This window comes from Rosa rugosa, chromosome 5, assembly GCF_958449725.1.
Source record: "Rosa rugosa chromosome 5, drRosRugo1.1, whole genome shotgun sequence".
Lineage (NCBI taxonomy): Eukaryota > Viridiplantae > Streptophyta > Magnoliopsida > Rosales > Rosaceae > Rosa > Rosa rugosa.
Window position 1 is genome coordinate 3,151,257 of NC_084824.1, and position 16,767 is coordinate 3,168,023.

The 16,767-nt window shown below is 40.4% G+C and overlaps 4 protein-coding genes across 4 annotated transcripts; 2 read left to right on the top strand and 2 right to left on the bottom strand.

The window, feature by feature from the left end:
* The first annotated feature begins 553 nt into the window (after positions 1 to 553).
* LOC133709525 (heat shock factor protein HSF8-like) lies at positions 554 to 3,511 on the top strand. The gene is made up of 3 exons (XM_062135298.1): positions 554 to 930; positions 1,715 to 2,999; positions 3,117 to 3,511. Exons 1-2 carry the CDS (start codon positions 682 to 684, stop codon positions 2,915 to 2,917), a joined length of 1,452 nt encoding a protein of 483 aa, XP_061991282.1. The 5' UTR covers positions 554 to 681; the 3' UTR covers positions 2,918 to 2,999; positions 3,117 to 3,511.
* Positions 3,486 to 5,582, bottom strand: LOC133709526 (vacuolar iron transporter 1-like). The gene is made up of 4 exons (XM_062135300.1): positions 5,240 to 5,582; positions 5,038 to 5,123; positions 4,838 to 4,952; positions 3,486 to 4,033 (listed from the first exon to the last, which is right to left on the bottom strand). The coding sequence occupies exons 1-4, from the start codon at positions 5,479 to 5,481 to the stop codon at positions 3,736 to 3,738; spliced, it is 741 nt and encodes a 246-aa protein (XP_061991284.1). The 5' UTR covers positions 5,482 to 5,582; the 3' UTR covers positions 3,486 to 3,735.
* Positions 5,583 to 6,042: 460 nt separating this feature from the next.
* LOC133709189 (DNA mismatch repair protein MSH6-like) lies at positions 6,043 to 6,817 on the top strand. The gene is made up of 3 exons (XM_062134852.1): positions 6,043 to 6,126; positions 6,208 to 6,494; positions 6,643 to 6,817. The coding sequence occupies exons 1-3, from the start codon at positions 6,043 to 6,045 to the stop codon at positions 6,815 to 6,817; spliced, it is 546 nt and encodes a 181-aa protein (XP_061990836.1).
* Positions 6,818 to 14,140: 7,323 nt separating this feature from the next.
* LOC133710799 (vacuolar iron transporter 1-like) lies at positions 14,141 to 16,016 on the bottom strand. Its single transcript, XM_062136928.1, has 4 exons — positions 15,710 to 16,016; positions 15,536 to 15,621; positions 14,789 to 14,903; positions 14,141 to 14,690 (listed from the first exon to the last, which is right to left on the bottom strand). Exons 1-4 carry the CDS (start codon positions 15,955 to 15,957, stop codon positions 14,387 to 14,389), a joined length of 753 nt encoding a protein of 250 aa, XP_061992912.1. The 5' UTR covers positions 15,958 to 16,016; the 3' UTR covers positions 14,141 to 14,386.
* Positions 16,017 to 16,767: the final 751 nt, after the last annotated feature.

Below are 16,767 nucleotides of genomic sequence, written 5' to 3' on the forward strand. Positions count from 1 at the left end.
TGTGTCGGAAAGTCTGGGATCAAATCAGTGAGTGAGGTGATGAGCTCAATGAAGATTGGGGATATGAGATTTAATTTTTTTTATATATTTTTAACAAAGATATGAGATTTAATTTGCTGAGTTATGATGGAGATAAAGACTTGAATGAATAATCGAGGAATGATGAGAAAAAAATGGGAATTTGGTTTTGGTTTTTGTTTTAATGGTTTTTTTTTGTTTAAGACCTTTGAGATCAGCCAACAACATCATGTGCCACATAAATTGACAAATTCAAATTTGGCATTTCAATCTAACATCTTCAATCATTCAAAGCTTTGCACAACCCATGAGCTCATAGAGTTAATATTCAAAAAAAAAATTGCTCGTAAACTCAAATTCAACCAAAATCTGTCAATTTCCAACAAATCATCATTCAAATTAAAGATCAAGATACTACATCAAACGCCACACCGTATGAGTTCACCTGCATGAAATATTTGAGACTCCTAACCCCGGTTCAATATACTTTTGGACCGGGGTTAGAAATATCTCTTGACCAAGACATAAAATATCAGAGAAGTTTCTTCCCTTAAACCCCCGTCAACACGGCAAAGTACCTCTGATTCTACTCCTCTCTTTCCCTTCTGGGTCTTCCCAAAATCCAACTCCAGCTTCTTGGGTCCTCCTCATAATCCTACGGCCATGGTGAGAAAATCGAAGGAGAAGGAGAAGACCGGAGATGGGTCCGGCTCCGCCGAGGGATCGGTGGCTCCGTTTCTGAGAAAATGTTACGAGATGGTCGACGACGAAGAAATGGACTCTATAATCTCGTGGAGTGAGAGCAATGACAGCTTTGTGATTAGGGACGTGACCCAGTTCTCGGTTTTGATGCTCCCCAAGTATTTCAAGCACAGCAACTTTTCTAGCTTCATGAGGCAGCTCAATATCTACGTGAGTAGTTTTTCGGGGCTTTTCTTGCAACTTCTTTGTGGATTGAGATTGGGATTTTGCTTTGATTATGTGTTTGTAATCTTGCTTGAAAACTTGGTTTTCTTGGTTACATTGTTATGCATGCGATTAATGCTTTGATGGGTGTTTTGCAAATTTGGATTTTCTTCGACTATGTCAAGATTTGGATAGAGATACAGAACCAATCTACTAGATGTATGTATTGAATAATATAAGCACTCAGAAAAGATATATGAAATTGGCTTGACAAGTAGAGTAGAGCTTCTGATTATGCATTGTAGAATAACTTGCTGATTATTGCTTTGGACTAATGCTCTTATAACACAGTTTAACAATGCAGAGGTTATAACGTTATCGGGTATTGTTTAAGTTCATCTAAAGGTCTTATTGCGTTGAATGTGGTCAAGATAGTTTGGCAGAGGGACTATTCAATCTCGCGATGGATGCGATGGTTAAACGTTTTATCTTGTGTGAAGAGTATAAAAAAGAAATTGTGTGATTTGTTTGAAATAGTTTGGAGTCTGGACACATAGATTCATAGAAGCCCTGGGTGCATCTACTGAAGGAACAATAGCTTTTTAATCTCTGTTTGGAATGCTATTTCGACTGAATTGTGATGATATGCTATTGACATTTAACTAACGTGTTTGTATACATATGCTTGTAGACTAAAGTGTGACAAAATTATTTTTCATTTTCTTTGATCTATCATATCTACATCAACTGCAGACACATAGTCAAGTACTAATGAATCTCAATTTTTCAGGGCTTTAGAAAAATAGATCCGGATCATTATGTATTTGCAAATGAAGGATTTATTCGAGGTCAAAAGCATTTGTTGAAGAATATTTTCAGAAGGAAATATCCGCAGGGCACAGATCAGAGTAAAACATTGCAGCAGAAAGACAATCAGAGAGACGATCCTGATGAACCTTCTGAAGACATTGAAAGTGGTCTGTGGAGGGAAGTTGAGAACCTGAAGATCGATAAGATCTCTCTAAAGCAAGAGTTGGTGAAGCTTAGGCAGCACCAGGAAATATCAGAAAATAACTTGCTCCTCCTGAGAGATCGCCTTCATGGAATGGAGAAGGATCAGCAACAGATGCTCTCATTTCTGGTGATGGCAATGCAAAATCCTGGGTTTTTAGTTCAGCTGGTTCAGTCAAAAGAACATAGCTGGCGCTTCGCTGAAGCTGGAAATATGCTAGAAGAAGTAGATGATGGTAGACCAATGGCTGCTGATGGTGCCATAGTAAGGTACCAACCTCCTATGGATGAAGCACCAGAGCCTGTCTTCACACCACATTCGGGTTCGGAGGTTCAACCAGAAATAGATTCTTTTGTGAATTCTGATGGTGTAATAGTAAGGTACCAACCTGTAGATGAAGCGCCAGATCCTGTATTCACACAGAAACAACCAGAATTTGATTCTTATCCCGATGGAGTGGGAGATTCTTTCATGAATTCTGATGGTGCAATAGTAAGGTACCGATCGCCTATGGATGCAGCACCAAAGCCTATACTCACACAGAGTTCAGGCTCAGGAAAACAACCAGAGTTTGATTCTTACCCTGATGGGATGAAAGATTTTTTTGTGAATTCTGATTTAGTGAAAATGCTAATGGATGATAAGTTGAGCCCTCGAGAAAATCACGCCCCATTTATCCTGCCAGATGCTGATGTTGATGATAATGCATGGGAGAAGCTTCTTTTAACTAGTTATTTGTTAGAAAATACTGAAGGTGCAAAGGAAGAAAGAAAAGAGCCCGAGGATTCTAGAATGGAGGTCGAATCAACAGCAGCTGAGTTGGACGAATCCAAAATTTTTGATTCTTTAATAGAACAAATGAACAAATCAGTTCATGGATCTAATATGGAGAACTCTCAGAATTTGAAATTCATTGGTGAACATCTGGGTCTCATGGCTTCCGAGCCCAACAAGAAACAAGAAACACAGTTGGGGAAGTAACAGGATTTTATATCGGTTCTTGTGATAGCTTATAATGGGATAACTGTAGTCCCAGTCCATCTTTCTTACACAAGTAACAAATGTAAGTTGTTGTTTCAGAACCTATATTAGAATCTTCCAATGATCTACTTGGACTACATGGAGTTAATTTGTTGTGTTCTGGATCCTACTTAACTCTTTTTCATTTGCTTATTCACAGATTTTGATGGCTACAATCTTTGGGGAGACCAACATGTTTAAAGTTTTGGTGTTTCTATATGTAAATTCAAATGTTACTACTTGAAGCAGAATATATGTTGTCTGTGCCAAATGTAGTGAGCTTCCTTTTTCCTAATCTCACTGGGTATACTTTTTCAACTACTGTTTTCATTGTAACTTCATGGGGACGCCAAATGCTGTTCCTATTAACGATTGATGTAGATATGAGATTGTGCACTCTGTCTCTGAGGCCTTGTATAAAATGACTGCTCAGAGCGTAAGTTTCTTACTTTGTTCTTTTGCTAAATTCAAACCATGAGTTGAGATTTGAGAAGTATATAGGAAATGAATTGAGCACAGTTATTCGATATATGAATAATCTTTCTTTGATTTGTACGTACGATGTTATATTTTCATTATTCTGATTTTGAATTTGGAGAGATTCTTATTCAATTTTTGTAGGACATAACTTTTATCATCTGTAAATTTTAAGCAAATACTGGTAGGATTATTGAAACTTATCCACACACGATGATAAACATACATAGGTAAAGTACACCCTTAACGAGTTGGAGCCAGACTAGTTACTGTTTGACAGTCATTCAGGACTCGGGAGTGTTTCATGGATGGATCGCCTTTGCCATGCCAAAGGCGGCGGAGGATGCAATGGCTCCGATGAGGGCAGTCTGAAAGGCACTCTTGAAGGGTTTACTACCAGTGAAGTAGCCCTTGGCATACCCAAATATTAGCAATGCCGCCAAAGTTAACACTACAGACCCAGCCAGTGCTTCTCTGGCCCTTGGAATGAACATGTAAGGAATCAAAGGTACCACTCCACCCAGAATGTAAGAAATTGCAATCGTCAGTGCACTGTGCAGTGCTCTCCTTGGATCTGGCTTTTCCAGTCCCAGTTCAAACCTGCATTTGAAGTTTCATATGTTAGCCATGCAATGCAACCATTGAGCCTACGAGTCTATGAGGAACAGGTGCTGCTATATGCTTTAGCATAAAACTGACTAGCTTAGAGAAGAAAGAAGTACAAGACTCTCAAATTGAACCTGACTAGACTACTCAGTAGACTAAACATTAACAAGAAATGATTTTTTAAAACCACCCACAACCAGAATATCATTGATAACTTAAAATCCACCAGCAATAAGTTTGGAAAAGCCTAATAACCCTCTATATTTTAAATCTATGAACATAACAAGCTTGCCAGAATATATATCCATAGAGTCCACTATAACCATCAGGCATCTGATCAACATTAAACCAAATCTGAAAATCAGGGGAAATTAGAAAAGCGTAAAAAAAAAAAAACAGTATTATTACTAGTGCAAGTGTGAAACCAGGAAATGCTTTATATGTCCATTCACAGGCTCAAGGACCACATACCCTTCCAGTGGTTTTATTTTGTCCACATTTCAAAAGCAAGACCAACTTTCTTCACATATTAAAAGGCAATTAGCTTTATATCATTGCATTAGGCTAGTGATGGTGGACCAGTTTGTCACTTCCCTTGTCAACTAGCCCTGATTGAGACCCCCACTTTTCCCCAGAACATTCAGAAACACTTGCTTCAATTCGTATGTTTCTTTCCACGTAACTGTGCATTTGTAATCTCAATTTCCATACATTTAGGACTTCAAACATGTTATGATCGTAATTCTTGGGTCAACCTAGCTAAAGCTAAACATTGTTAACAAGAAGCAATTAACTTACTTCATCATGAAATCAAGCCAAGCTTGTGGGTTCTTCCTCAGGGCGTTCACAACTGGTGTATATTCATGGTGCTCTATTCCATACTCTGCAAGAATCTCTGCTACCTCTGCCGCTTCTGCACACGATCACAAAATAATTGACACTAACAAAAATTAATCATCAAACAACTAAATGAAGAGAGTAATTGGTCCCAAGAGTACCTGTATCCGGAACATTGACTATTTCTTCTTGTTCTCTCCTTAACTCCCTCACATAGTGATCCGCTTCGCTTTTCGCCGCAAGATATCTGTAGATCAATTGTTTTGTACTTTTAATGAGTTTCGAGGAACTAATATCACCTGATCTTTTAAACAAAAGAAGAAAAGATACAATGGAGGAGTTGCAAGAAGAATTAATTGTTACCCGCCAAGTCCCATGGAGATGGCGCCGGCGGCGACTTCGGCGACTCCAGCGGTTAGGACAATCGAGGACGTGGCATTTGCACCGGAGAGACCGGCAGCGAGAGCAAAGGGGACGGTGAGGCCGTCAGATACGCCGATGATGATGTCACGGACGATCTCGCCGGCGGTGAAGTGCTTCTCTTTGTGCTGACTGAGAAGCCTTTGCTTCTCAGAGTCTAAGTTTCTTGCCTCTTCATGAGCCATTGGAGAAAAATAAAAATGAAAACGAAAGCAGGGTTTTTGTTTTGGTGAGGTAGTAGGAGTCTTCTAGGTTTTCAACTGCGTAGTGTGCGAAAGGAACAAAATAGGGTTTTACCGGATTCGAAGCGTTAGATTTATGGCAGTGTCCTTTTGTGTATAAATGGGTACACTTAAAAGATTCCATATTTTGTAGGGAAATTCGTCCAAACAGTGTCTGAACTTTTCCAGACTATTAATTTTCGTACCTAAACTTTGAAAAATGTCACAATGGTACCTGACGTTTTGGCCCCGACCTAATTTCCATACCTGGAAACAGTAAAATCGTCTACGGTGTTAAATTTTGAAGGATATTTTCGTCATTTTACTATTCATCTTCTCTGAAATCGACGGGCCACCACTCGTCTCCATCCTCTTCTTCTCCTCCACCGAAACCATCACCAACACCTCTCTTAGCTATCGACGGCGCGTCCCCATTGATCAACCCACAGCGCCAAATCACTTCCTTCTTCTCCAACTCCCGTCCCTAAATCTAATCCCAGCCCGGGTTCCAGCCCTAGCTCCACCATGCCTTCGCCTCTCCAATCCAAGCCCAATCTCAATCCCAAGAAATTGTTGTACGGCCAAGAGGTCGTCGGCAAGAGGATTAAGGTGTACTGGGCGAGTGATAAGGCCTAGTACGAAGGCTGTGTCAAGTTGTTCAATAAGGAGAGTGGCAAGCACTTACTTCAGTACGATGGTGACGAAGAGACTTTGGATTTGGCCACCGAGAAAATCGAATTGCTTCAACAGACCGTCCAGACCTTTAAGCGCTTGCAGCGAGGTCCTTTGCCCACTCTCGAGGCTCCGGTGGCGGAGGAGGACGAGGAAGACAGTAATGATGATGATGATGATGATTCCGGCGATGAGGATTGGGGAAAGAGTGTGGAAAGGAAGGTGGTTGAGCCAGAGGAGGAAGACGAGGTTATGGAATTGGAGGATGAGCATGATGATGAGGAAGTGCCCAAGTTCAAAGGAAGGTGCGGCGGTTCCGGTGGTAAACTGAAGTTGAGCGGTGGAGGGAATTTGGGCGCTGCCTAGGAGCAATCTGAAGTTCTGAACATCTTCTTCTCTGTTCATGACGATAAGATTCCATATTCTGTTACAAAATTTCAATCAAATTGGCAGGAATATTCGCACCCACCTCGCCGAAATCCGACCCACCTCGCAGCCGGTTAATGGGTTCTCTCAAGAACCAGTGAGACAACCACAATGGGGGAAGAAGAGCAGAGCAACAGTCAAGGCTAAGAACCAGACCAACCCTCCGGAAGCCTCTCGGAAATCTACAACACCGGCGTGCTGAGTCACCGCTTCGCCATCGTGGTCTCGTAGCTCCGGTAGTTCTTTCCAAAGATTAATGTATTCACATGGTTGGAAAGGAATCGAGTTGGTGGAGGAAAAACATTGATAGCTAAGAGAGGTGTTGGTGATGGTTTCAGTGGAGGAGAAGAAGAGGATGGAGACGATCGAGTGGTGGCCCGTCGATTTCAGAGAAGATGAATAGTAAAATGACGAAAATATCCTTCAAATTTTAACACCGTAGACGATTTTACTGTTTCCAGGTATGGAAATTGGGTCGGGGCCAAAACGTCAGGTACCATTGTGACATTTTTCAAAGTTTAGGTACGAAAATTAATAGTCTGGAAAAGTTCAGACACTGTTTGGACGAATTTCCCTATTTTGTAAGTAAGACAGTAAGAGGATTTTTTTTTTTTTTTTTGAGAAGAAGACAGTAAGAGGATGAGTTGTTTTCCATATGACTGATGTGAGATCTAAAAAGAAAAAAAGAAGAAAAAAAAACAGAGATCTATAAATAAATAAATAAAAGGTGATGATGGTGATATTAGAAATATAGGTGGTGTTTGTTACACGGGATTGGACTGGATTGGACATTCTTATCTAGTCCAATCCCAGTTATCCCATGTTTGGCAGCAAGGGGACTCTTTTTAATGAGACTCCACAGTCCCAAAAGCCACCCCGACACCGTCTACCACAAACCCACCAAAAACCATGGGATTGTGGAAGCTCGATCTACTCTTCCCTTCCGTTCGTCGTTCTCTCATCATTCTCAACCTGCAATTCAACCTCAACCCATCTATTACTTCATTCCCACACCCCTATGGCGGCAGCGTTACTAGCCACCCAACCTTCATCACCACCTAGACGGAGCACAAGTGCGTCCTCGACTCCTGCCGCCATCTCCAGCATGAGGGTTTTGACATCACCTGCCTTCCGGTGAAGCCCGACGGGCTCATCGACCTGGACCAGATGAATGGAGCCTCAGATGAATGGGGATGGGCAGGAGAGGGGGATAATTAGGAGCGGGACGGTTCCGACGCCGTTGGTTGTGGGGATGGGGACTGCTTGCGAGATTGCGAAGAAGGAGATGGAGTATGATCAGAAGAGGATTAGTCAGCTGCAGGAGAGGATGCTGAGTGGGATTAGGGAGCAGCTGGATGAGGTGGTGGTGAATGGCAGTATCGAGAGAAACTACCCGGAGGAGGATCCCATGTTCTTGCTGGTGTTGAAGGTTTTGCAGGTTGGTGGTGTTGAAGCTTTGCTGGTTTTGGAGATTTGCTGGTGTTGAAGCTTTTGCAGGTTGGTTCTATATTTAATCCCGCTGGCACCAAACATGGGTCAAGGTACTCCATAGCATAACCTGGCTTGAAGAGTGGAGGACTCTAAAAGAAATTAAGCCGGGATAACACAATCCCCCCTAACAAATGCGGCCATAGTGTAGTATTGAATCAACTGAAGATTGGTGTGATCGAGGAGGACTCATCGATTCAATGGGAAACATCTATCTTCCAATTTATTGTATATATTGTGCAAAGGGTGCGGCTATCGCCACCCTACTATTTTTTTTGTTCACCCTATTTACTCATTACACCCTATATTTTAATTTCAATATTAAATTTATTTATCTCACCCATTTCTTTTTCAGAAATATCCTTATATGACATATCCAATTAGAATTATTTTTTTTAACGAAAATCTCTCATTTAATTTATATCAATAAGAAAACTAAAATATATTAAAGTTCCCTAACAAAATCATAATTTTTAGACATCTCCCATAACATAATCACACCATTATAGGTATCTGAATGGGTATGCATATTTGATTCAATATAGGTTAATTCCTCCTCATTATATATTTGTGATTTATGTTTTATTTTTTAGGGTTTATGCTAGATAAAAGGTTATTTATAATACCCAATTGTTAGGTACATACCTAAATTATAAGTATCTAAATAGGTATGCATATTAGAGAGCTCCACAAAAAGCAGAGGAAAACCTAGCCGTGTTGCGAGACTTATGCCCTGTCCGACGGCGCGCCCTCGCGGCGTTGTCGTCGGACAGGCTCGAGGGGACCTGGTGTCCATAGCAGAGTGGTCCAGTCGAAGCCAGGGCTGCGGGGGGATGACGGTACTGCCCAGGAAGGTTGGTGGATCTGATGGGTTTGAGTCGGGGATGGTGTCGACTGAACCGAGATCGAAGCGCGGTAGGCCTGAGGGTTGGTTGGAGTTGGTGCTGCAAGATCGGAGGTTGCCTGGATGTGATGTCTTCGTGATGGCAGCGCTGGGTTCGACGGTCCTCAGATCGGATCTATGGGATCCGATTTGCTTTAGGCGGTTTTATTTGGGGAGGAGCGGCGCCTCTTTCCAATATACTAGGTGGATCACGATCATGCGGCGTCAAGCTGGTGGTGGTGGCGGCGGGGTTGCCGGTGGCCGGAAAGTATGGGTGGTGCAGGTATGGGGTTGGCGTCGTGCCTCCAGCCGTCTGGTGCTTGGGCTTGGACATGTTTGTTTGTGGGCTTCGGCTTCGGTTCTGGGCCTAGCTTGTTTTTCTTTATTGTTTTATTGCTGTTTATTTTTAATTGGATGTGGCTTAATGCTAGAAATAAGTCCCTATCAGTTGGTAGGGCGACGTGGACTCTGTCCCGGACTGCGCACCTTGTGTGCCTTGTTTGCTCTGGTTAGGCGGCGAGTTCCTTGCTTCGTCAAATGGTCGCAACCTCCCAGTGGCAGGATGAAACTAAGTGTCACCGAACTTGTTTTCCGGTGGCAACATAGTGGGAAAGCTGATAGTAATAGTAAATTATGGCTCCGCGTGAGCGATATCTTTCGGGTATGTCCCACCTTTGTAAAGCTAATAGAGTAGTCAATGATGCACTCTTCGCTAATTGGTGCATGATAGAAGACATATTCTTAGTTGAGACTCTCGTTATTATCTCGGGATGTTCTCTTTATGCTTATTGTAATTTGGGGTTCAGGTATCATGTCCCCCCCCCCCCCATGTATTCTGAGGTTTCATTAATGATCAAGGCTTGAGAGCAGCCGTACTGGCCCTATTTCAAAAAAATAAAAAATAGGTATGCATATCTGATTTAGTGTAGGTTAATTCCTCCTCAATAGCCAATAGGTATTTGTGATTTGTGTTTTTTTTCATTTTTTTTTCAGGGTTTATGCTAATTAACATGAGTTTCAACATCGCTGGCCTTTTAAATTTTTCTTCTCTCAATAGATTCTACCAAGTCCATGAATGGCTAAAGAGTACACTCTCCATTTCAAATAAAAAAATAGTACACTCTCATCTAGCGTTTAATTAACCACGTTGAAAAATGTATATAAAAGGAGTATTACATACTCTGATGATAACCACACATTTTCTGACAAAAACAAACAAACAAACATATAGCTCACATCAAGGTGCATTTAAAATGTTCATCTTCTCAGAGGTGAAACCCTAGGGTTTTGTGTGGCGGCTGTGGAGACCTTCTGGTCCCCGGATCGTGTGGAGGCAGTGGAGACCTTCCCGTCCCAGGATCGTGTAGTGGCGGGACGGCGACGACGAGGGTGTGGAGAGGCAGTGCGTCTGTTTTCTTCGTGTTCGGCGACGTTGGTGTTCCGTTGTAGGGCTTGAAGGTTTTGTCTGTGGCAGTGGAGGCTCCGATCGCTGCGGTGATAGCGGCAGTTGAGGGTGCGAGCTCGAGTGGGTAGCTTTTGTGTTGTCGGTGGTTGTAGAGGCAACTACGGCGACTTCTTTCTTGGGCTATTTCAGATTTTGATTCAAGCCAGATCTTCGGCGGAGCGGGCGCAATTCTTCGTCAGCGGCATTTGATTGTCTTTTTGGCAGCAGGCGCTTGGGTCGACCTCTAGGTGGCCCCAGTGATGGTGGAGGAGCGATGGAGGCCGCCGGAGCGGTGAATGATGGGGCTGCCCTTCGGGAAGGCTGGTCTGGTCCGCCTGGTGTGAGGAAAGCTGGATCGTGGCAGTGGGCTTCGGCCTCTACCTTGCTGGGTTGTGCGCAACCTAGTGATCTGGGCCTAGTTTTGGCCCAGTTCTCCTCTTTCCTTTTCACTTGGTTTGGGTTGGGCTGGGCTTTTGGGGAGGTAGCCAGTTTTTTTTCTAGTCCTATTCTGTCTCCTGGATGGTACCGTGAGACTGTGTTGATTTGTTGCGACGTACACCATTTGAGGTCTTAGGCGTCATGATGTTTCAAGACAGTGGTTCCATTTTCAGATAGGGTAGGGTTAGGGAAATTTTATTTTTTTGCTTTTCTTTTCTGCAGTTTCTTTAGGTTTTGAGATCTATTTGGCTAGTAATAATTTGGCTGCTTTCGGCAGTTGGTTAGGAGATTTTGGCTGTTTTGCGCAGTCTGCATTGTGCTTAACTGCTTATACTTGTATTATGAGTGGTTTCTTGGAACCCTCTAGCTTGACGCAGTGACGTCGTAATATATTGGAACACGATTCCATTTCCCTAAAAAAAAAAACATATAGCTCACATAAAAAAGGAAGGAATAAAGGGCAATTAGTCATTTTAAATAAGGGAAAAATCAAGTATTAAATTGATTGTAATAAATTTCAAATTTGTGGTCATAATTCAAATAAAAAAATAGTAAACATCCTACTACAATTAAGGATGATTTTGTTTAGGTTACATCCTATTTAATTAGAAGAGTCAAGTAAAAAAATGAGAAAAATCTTAATTATAGACATATACCCTCCGAATTTGATATATGGACCTCTCCTACTTAATGAACCAACCTCCTTAGTTTGACCAAAACACCCTTAAACAACTAAATTTGTATTTTCAACAATTTTTTTTTATCTCTATCAATTCAACCACGAAGAATTTTGTGAGGGAGCTGCCTATGTTTTTAGAGTACTTGCAGTGGCGAAACCAGAAAGTGATTCTTGGAGGGGCCGAACAAGTAGACAATTAAAAAGATTTTTTCTTAATCCAGATCATAGTTTTAGGTTTGTTTGTTTTGCAAATTGCAATATGGTTGGTTCTAGAAAAGACTTTGGTTCTCAAATAAATAATATATATCGATTAAATCTAATTAAAAGGAGTTGATCTTACACCAAAATTCGCTGCTTAGGCCGGCGAATCTGCTCATGGATTCCGATACGACTTTGGGATCCGGGCACTATGTGGTGGTTTTGATGCTTCTTTGCAGATCTGACATTGATGGTGCTGACCGGGATATTCTGGTTTTCCTCGACCTTGGAGGTTGGCAGCGTGATGCTGGCTGCGGTAGTGTGCGATGGTGTAGTCGCTGCCCGAACTTGGTTGCGAAGGATGGCGGTGAGGTGGAGAGGCGACGCAACAAGTCGGGGTTGGCTCCCGGTTTTGGTACACGATGGTGGCACCGGCGGGCCAACGAAGAGACGTAGTGTTGGGCTTTGGGTGCCCCTAGAGGTTGAGAGGCCCACGGTAATGGGTGTGGACTCTTGGGTGCAGTCATGGGCCCATTCTTTTTTTCTCAAGCTATTGGGTTTGGGACCCGGGTGGAATGGATGAGGGTATGGGCTTCCTAGACTTCTGGAGGCCTTACCTAATGTCCAGTATTTTAAATAAGGAGACTGCTGTTGTCATGCGCTCGATTGATGTTGCAGATAAGCCTAGTTTTCCATTAGTTTTTAGTTTATTTTTCTTTCCCTGCAGATTGATGGAGAAAATTCTCAATGACTTCAAGGAGTCTTACTTGGGCTACTATACTGTAAGCACCTCAATTGCGAGCATTGGCGAGCAGCATAGCCGGTTTTTAATGGATGAGAATAATCTACATCACTTTGTAGTTGCTTTGTTTTCTTATTTCCAGAAAGTGAGCTTGAACTTTGTAATCGAACAACCATTCCAAAGAAATATGGTCTGTTCTACCTTAGATTTTCAATATAACCTTAGTAGGTCAATTTATGCTCCTGTGAATGTTCAGGATGCCCCTATAAACGATTGTAACCATCGTTGAGAATCAATATAAGTTTTATTTTATTCAAAAAAAAATAATCTTACACCAAAATATTCAATGAATTTCAATAAAATTTCAAATCAGATTGATTTGAATTTACTTTTATATTAAATGAGGGGACTATGTATAGAAATTAATTATTTTTACTTTATTATTTTATGTAAATTATAAAATTATATAGGTAATATAAGGAAATTTTGAAAAAAAAAATTTAATTTATTGAATGTTATATTAATTTTTTTTCAATTTTTTATTGAAAAAAAATTGAGGTCCAAATATCAAATTTCGAGATCTAACTAGAACCACCCTTATGTAAATTAGGTGTAGATTAGAAAAAAATATATATATGGTTAGGTTTTTCCCAATACAAGCTTGATTTTTTAGATTTGTATCTAATTTTCTCATGTCTATTTAAAATCAAAAAGTAAAAATCGCGCTCGTACAGAAATTTTAGAAGATCTAAAATATAGGAAATTACAACATTTTTTACCGGACTTTGCGAAATGCATGTACACAATGTTACAGAACGCTACCATTTCTGTAATAAATTTGTATATATAATACCGCCACATTGCATACATATGTATTCACCTAGGATTTGAAGGAAGTCAGTAACCAAGTTGTGGTTTCTGTGAATCATAGTCTGACTCACATGTAAAATAGTTCATTTTATACCATAATTGATAAGAGTGAAAATCATGAATTTGAACTAAGCAATTGCATATTCAACTTAAACAAGCATTTTTGTTTCTTTTCTTATTCATTGAGCGGCACTGGATTTAAGGGATTGAGTTGTGTTTTTCCCCACCACCGAAAATGAGAGTTGTGTTTTGACTGTTTTCTTGAATGAACTTAGAAAAATTGTAAACTAATAAGTATGTTGACATAAAAAATGACCCAATATTATAGAAAGACAAATAAGTTAGATCGGTTGCCTCATGTTTAGTATTTAGCTTCGATCCATTTAAGAAATTGGTTTCTTAGAAATATATAGTGCATAACTACATATATTTGTTTTGGGGAGTGAAATTCACACTCCCCATTTTACAATCCATGCTCTATGTTTTCTTTTTTAGTATGTTAATTTTTTTTATTTTTTTTAGTAAAGACAATTTTAGGAGTGAAATTCATTTTCCTTCTTCTTGTGTGATTCAATTAAGTGAGACATTACCTCCTTCAAGCAATAGCACTAGACTGCTGGTATGCTTAAAATTACAAAGACCAAAACAAATAGTATGACTGTATGAGTATTGCATATGTTTATTTACTTTGATTATAAAGAATAAAATATACTTTATGAGTCATAGACTATGACACTGTGTGCTGCAGTAGTTCAAATTCGTGTTCTGTATAGACACTAATCATATCATATAAAAAAGATTAAGGCACTTAATTATCAATAAGTACTAGGTGGTGGAGGAACCCCCAATATTCATTATAACAAGAACCCATAACAGAACTAGTACACTTAATTGCAGAAGATTGATATCGTAGAAAGCCAAGGTGTAGAAGCAAACGAGCAAGCATGCAACCAGTACTAGTAAAAACCAACTAGCTAGCTACTTAATTTTGGTCTAATAAAGCACACACATAATTTAACGGGTGATTAATTAGTGGTAGGATTGGAAGAGTTTAGCAATGGAATAAGCTGCGGCGGATGCGATGGCTCCAATGAAGGCGGTTTGGAAAGCGCTCTTGAAAGGTTGAGTTCCGGTGAAGTGACCCTTTGCAAAGCCGAAGATCAGCAATGCCACTATGGTGACCACCACAGATGCAAGCACCGCCTTTGTAGCAACTGGAATGAGCATGTAGGGAAGGAGAGGCACCAGTCCACCACAGACGTATGAAAAGGCTATTGTCATTGCACTCTGCAGCGCTCTCATTGGGTCTGGCTTGTCGAGTCCTAGTTCAAATCTGTCGATTCAATTACACAAGCAGTATATTAGTCATAGACTCATAGAGGTAATTACCTCAACAGTATGTCAACACTACACCAGCCATCAGCTTCTTACTTCATCATGAAATCAAGCCAAGCTTGAGGGTTCCTTCTTAGAGCATTCACCACAGGCCCATATTCACGTGCTTCAACCCCATATTGTGACAAGATTTCTGCAACCTCAGCAGCTTCTGCGTTTTTTTTTTTTTCAAATTTTTTAGTCACATAGGGTGAACATTTTGGGTCCATAAAACATATACAAAATCAAAGACACACATACTTTTTAATTTCTTTTTTTTAAACTTTTTTTAGAATAGAGATACACATAAAAAATTTGGCCTTATACTTCCAATCAACATATAGTTTAGCCTTTAGTTTAGTTTTTAGACACCTTTTCGAAAAGTGTTGACACCTTTTAAGAAAAGTGTTGATAAAGATCTCGGATTTCTCTACTCTCTCTTTTCTGTTTTCTTCATTAAAAAAAAGAAAAAAAAAAAAAAGAACATACATACTATGATCTAAGAGCAAGATAAACATGAAGATACGCGGTCCCATAAAATTTAGCAATGCACAGTTTGAAAGAGAATTTCACATGATCATATCTAAGTTTGCAGGCTCGTGAAAGTATAAAGGAATTATTTTTATTTGGAAATAAGAATTGATGAACTCATAAACAGAGCTGTTATTTGGACCATTTTCTGCCTATTAAGAAAAAGTACTTCTGGGAAATGACCAATAATATAAAAGGGTTCGCATTAAAAAAATTAAACAAAAGTGTTTCTTCTGAAAAATTATTAGACAAAAAGAAAGATTAATTGAAGACCTATATCCGGGACGGCGATGATTTCATCTTGCTCCCTCTTTAGTTCTTTCTTGTAATGATCTTCTTCACTCTTCGCCGCAAGATACCTATATTAACACCAAAATAATTGATTAATTAAGCTCTAAGATGACAGATTAATCACCCCAAAAGTTTCTTAAGTGAAACATAAATTACCCGCCAAGTCCCATGGAGATGGCACCGGCGGCAACCTCAGCAATGCCGGCAATGAGGATGATGGAGGAGCTGACGTCAGCGCCGGACAACCCCGCGGCGAGGGCAAAAGGGACAGTGAGACCGTCGGAGACGCCGAGAATGACGTCACGGACAATCTCACTGGACATGAAGTGCTTCTCTTCGTGTTCGTGAAGAACCAGCATCTGCTTCTCCAAGTCACCATAGCCATTGTCATGATCACTCCCCATATTAATATACTGATCAAGTCACTCTCTCAACTATACTCTGAATAATAGTCTTAGTCGGAAAAAGGTAGGGTTTATATAGGACGGAGGAGGTGGGCAAAGATGTAATATCCAAGTCGGTTCAGATTCAGATTTGAGAGAAAAGAGGGTGGGATTTCTCCAGAAGAGAAGACTGAGGAGGATTCAGTGCACCAATGTGTACTTACACTGACATAAATGGAATACACTCTTAGCTAGGTTATTAATAAAAAATATTAATTATAAATATCAAGGGTTGAGATCATCTTATAAGTGTTGAGTCATTTGCACTGTTAGTGCATAAAATAATTTCCAGTTATGGGATATGCCTTTAGTATGTTTCGAGGGGTCCATTCATATGTAATTAAGAGGAAAAAACCAAATTAGTATTGGGTTCGGGGGGTTCTGTCACTTCTATGGCGTGTGCGCACCATAGGCCGGTAAGACGTGCAATATATATGATTATAGGTGGTATGGCTGTGGATCCCACCAGAAAAAGCTATGGAAGACGATGAGAGGAAATAGAAAGAAAGTGAACAAATAATTAAAGGCTAGGATTTCATTGGCCACCGACGATATTTAGCGGTTTTGGGGGAAGACTCCGGCCGGGTAATGAAAGGGTCAATATATTGGTCAAGGAAGCAGGCGGGAATCTAGGTCGGATTAGGCGTGTGTCCGGCACTGGCCTCCTACAAACGCCAAAACCCTAGTACTGGTCGTGTGTGCAACACAAGCTCTCTAGGATGGTGTATATATATATATATATATATATATATATATATATATATATATATC

What these genes read in the sequence shown, in the direction of transcription:
- LOC133709525 (XM_062135298.1), top strand. Translation starts at nt 682, where the DNA reads ATGGTGAGAAAATCGAAGGAGAAGGAGAAGACCGGAGATGGGTCCGGC. An exon ending in TGAGGCAGCTCAATATCTAC is followed by an intron (nt 931 to 1,714) that starts GTGAGTAGTTTT and finishes TCAATTTTTCAG; the next exon opens with GGCTTTAGAAAAATAGATCC.
- LOC133709526 (XM_062135300.1), bottom strand. Translation starts at nt 5,481, where the DNA reads ATGGCTCATGAAGAGGCAAGAAACTTAGACTCTGAGAAGCAAAGGCTT. An exon ending in ATCTCCATGGGACTTGGCGG is followed by an intron (nt 5,124 to 5,239) that starts GTAACAATTAAT and finishes ATTGATCTACAG; the next exon opens with ATATCTTGCGGCGAAAAGCG. An exon ending in TGGCTTGATTTCATGATGAA is followed by an intron (nt 4,034 to 4,837) that starts GTAAGTTAATTG and finishes CTTCAAATGCAG; the next exon opens with GTTTGAACTGGGACTGGAAA.
- LOC133709189 (XM_062134852.1), top strand. Translation starts at nt 6,043, where the DNA reads ATGCCTTCGCCTCTCCAATCCAAGCCCAATCTCAATCCCAAGAAATTG. An exon ending in TCGTCGGCAAGAGGATTAAG is followed by an intron (nt 6,127 to 6,207) that starts GTGTACTGGGCG and finishes CACTTACTTCAG; the next exon opens with TACGATGGTGACGAAGAGAC. An exon ending in GTGCCCAAGTTCAAAGGAAG is followed by an intron (nt 6,495 to 6,642) that starts GTGCGGCGGTTC and finishes TCAAATTGGCAG; the next exon opens with GAATATTCGCACCCACCTCG.
- LOC133710799 (XM_062136928.1), bottom strand. Translation starts at nt 15,957, where the DNA reads ATGGGGAGTGATCATGACAATGGCTATGGTGACTTGGAGAAGCAGATG. An exon ending in ATCTCCATGGGACTTGGCGG is followed by an intron (nt 15,622 to 15,709) that starts GTAATTTATGTT and finishes GTGTTAATATAG; the next exon opens with GTATCTTGCGGCGAAGAGTG. An exon ending in CATCGCCGTCCCGGATATAG is followed by an intron (nt 14,904 to 15,535) that starts GTCTTCAATTAA and finishes AAAAAAACGCAG; the next exon opens with AAGCTGCTGAGGTTGCAGAA.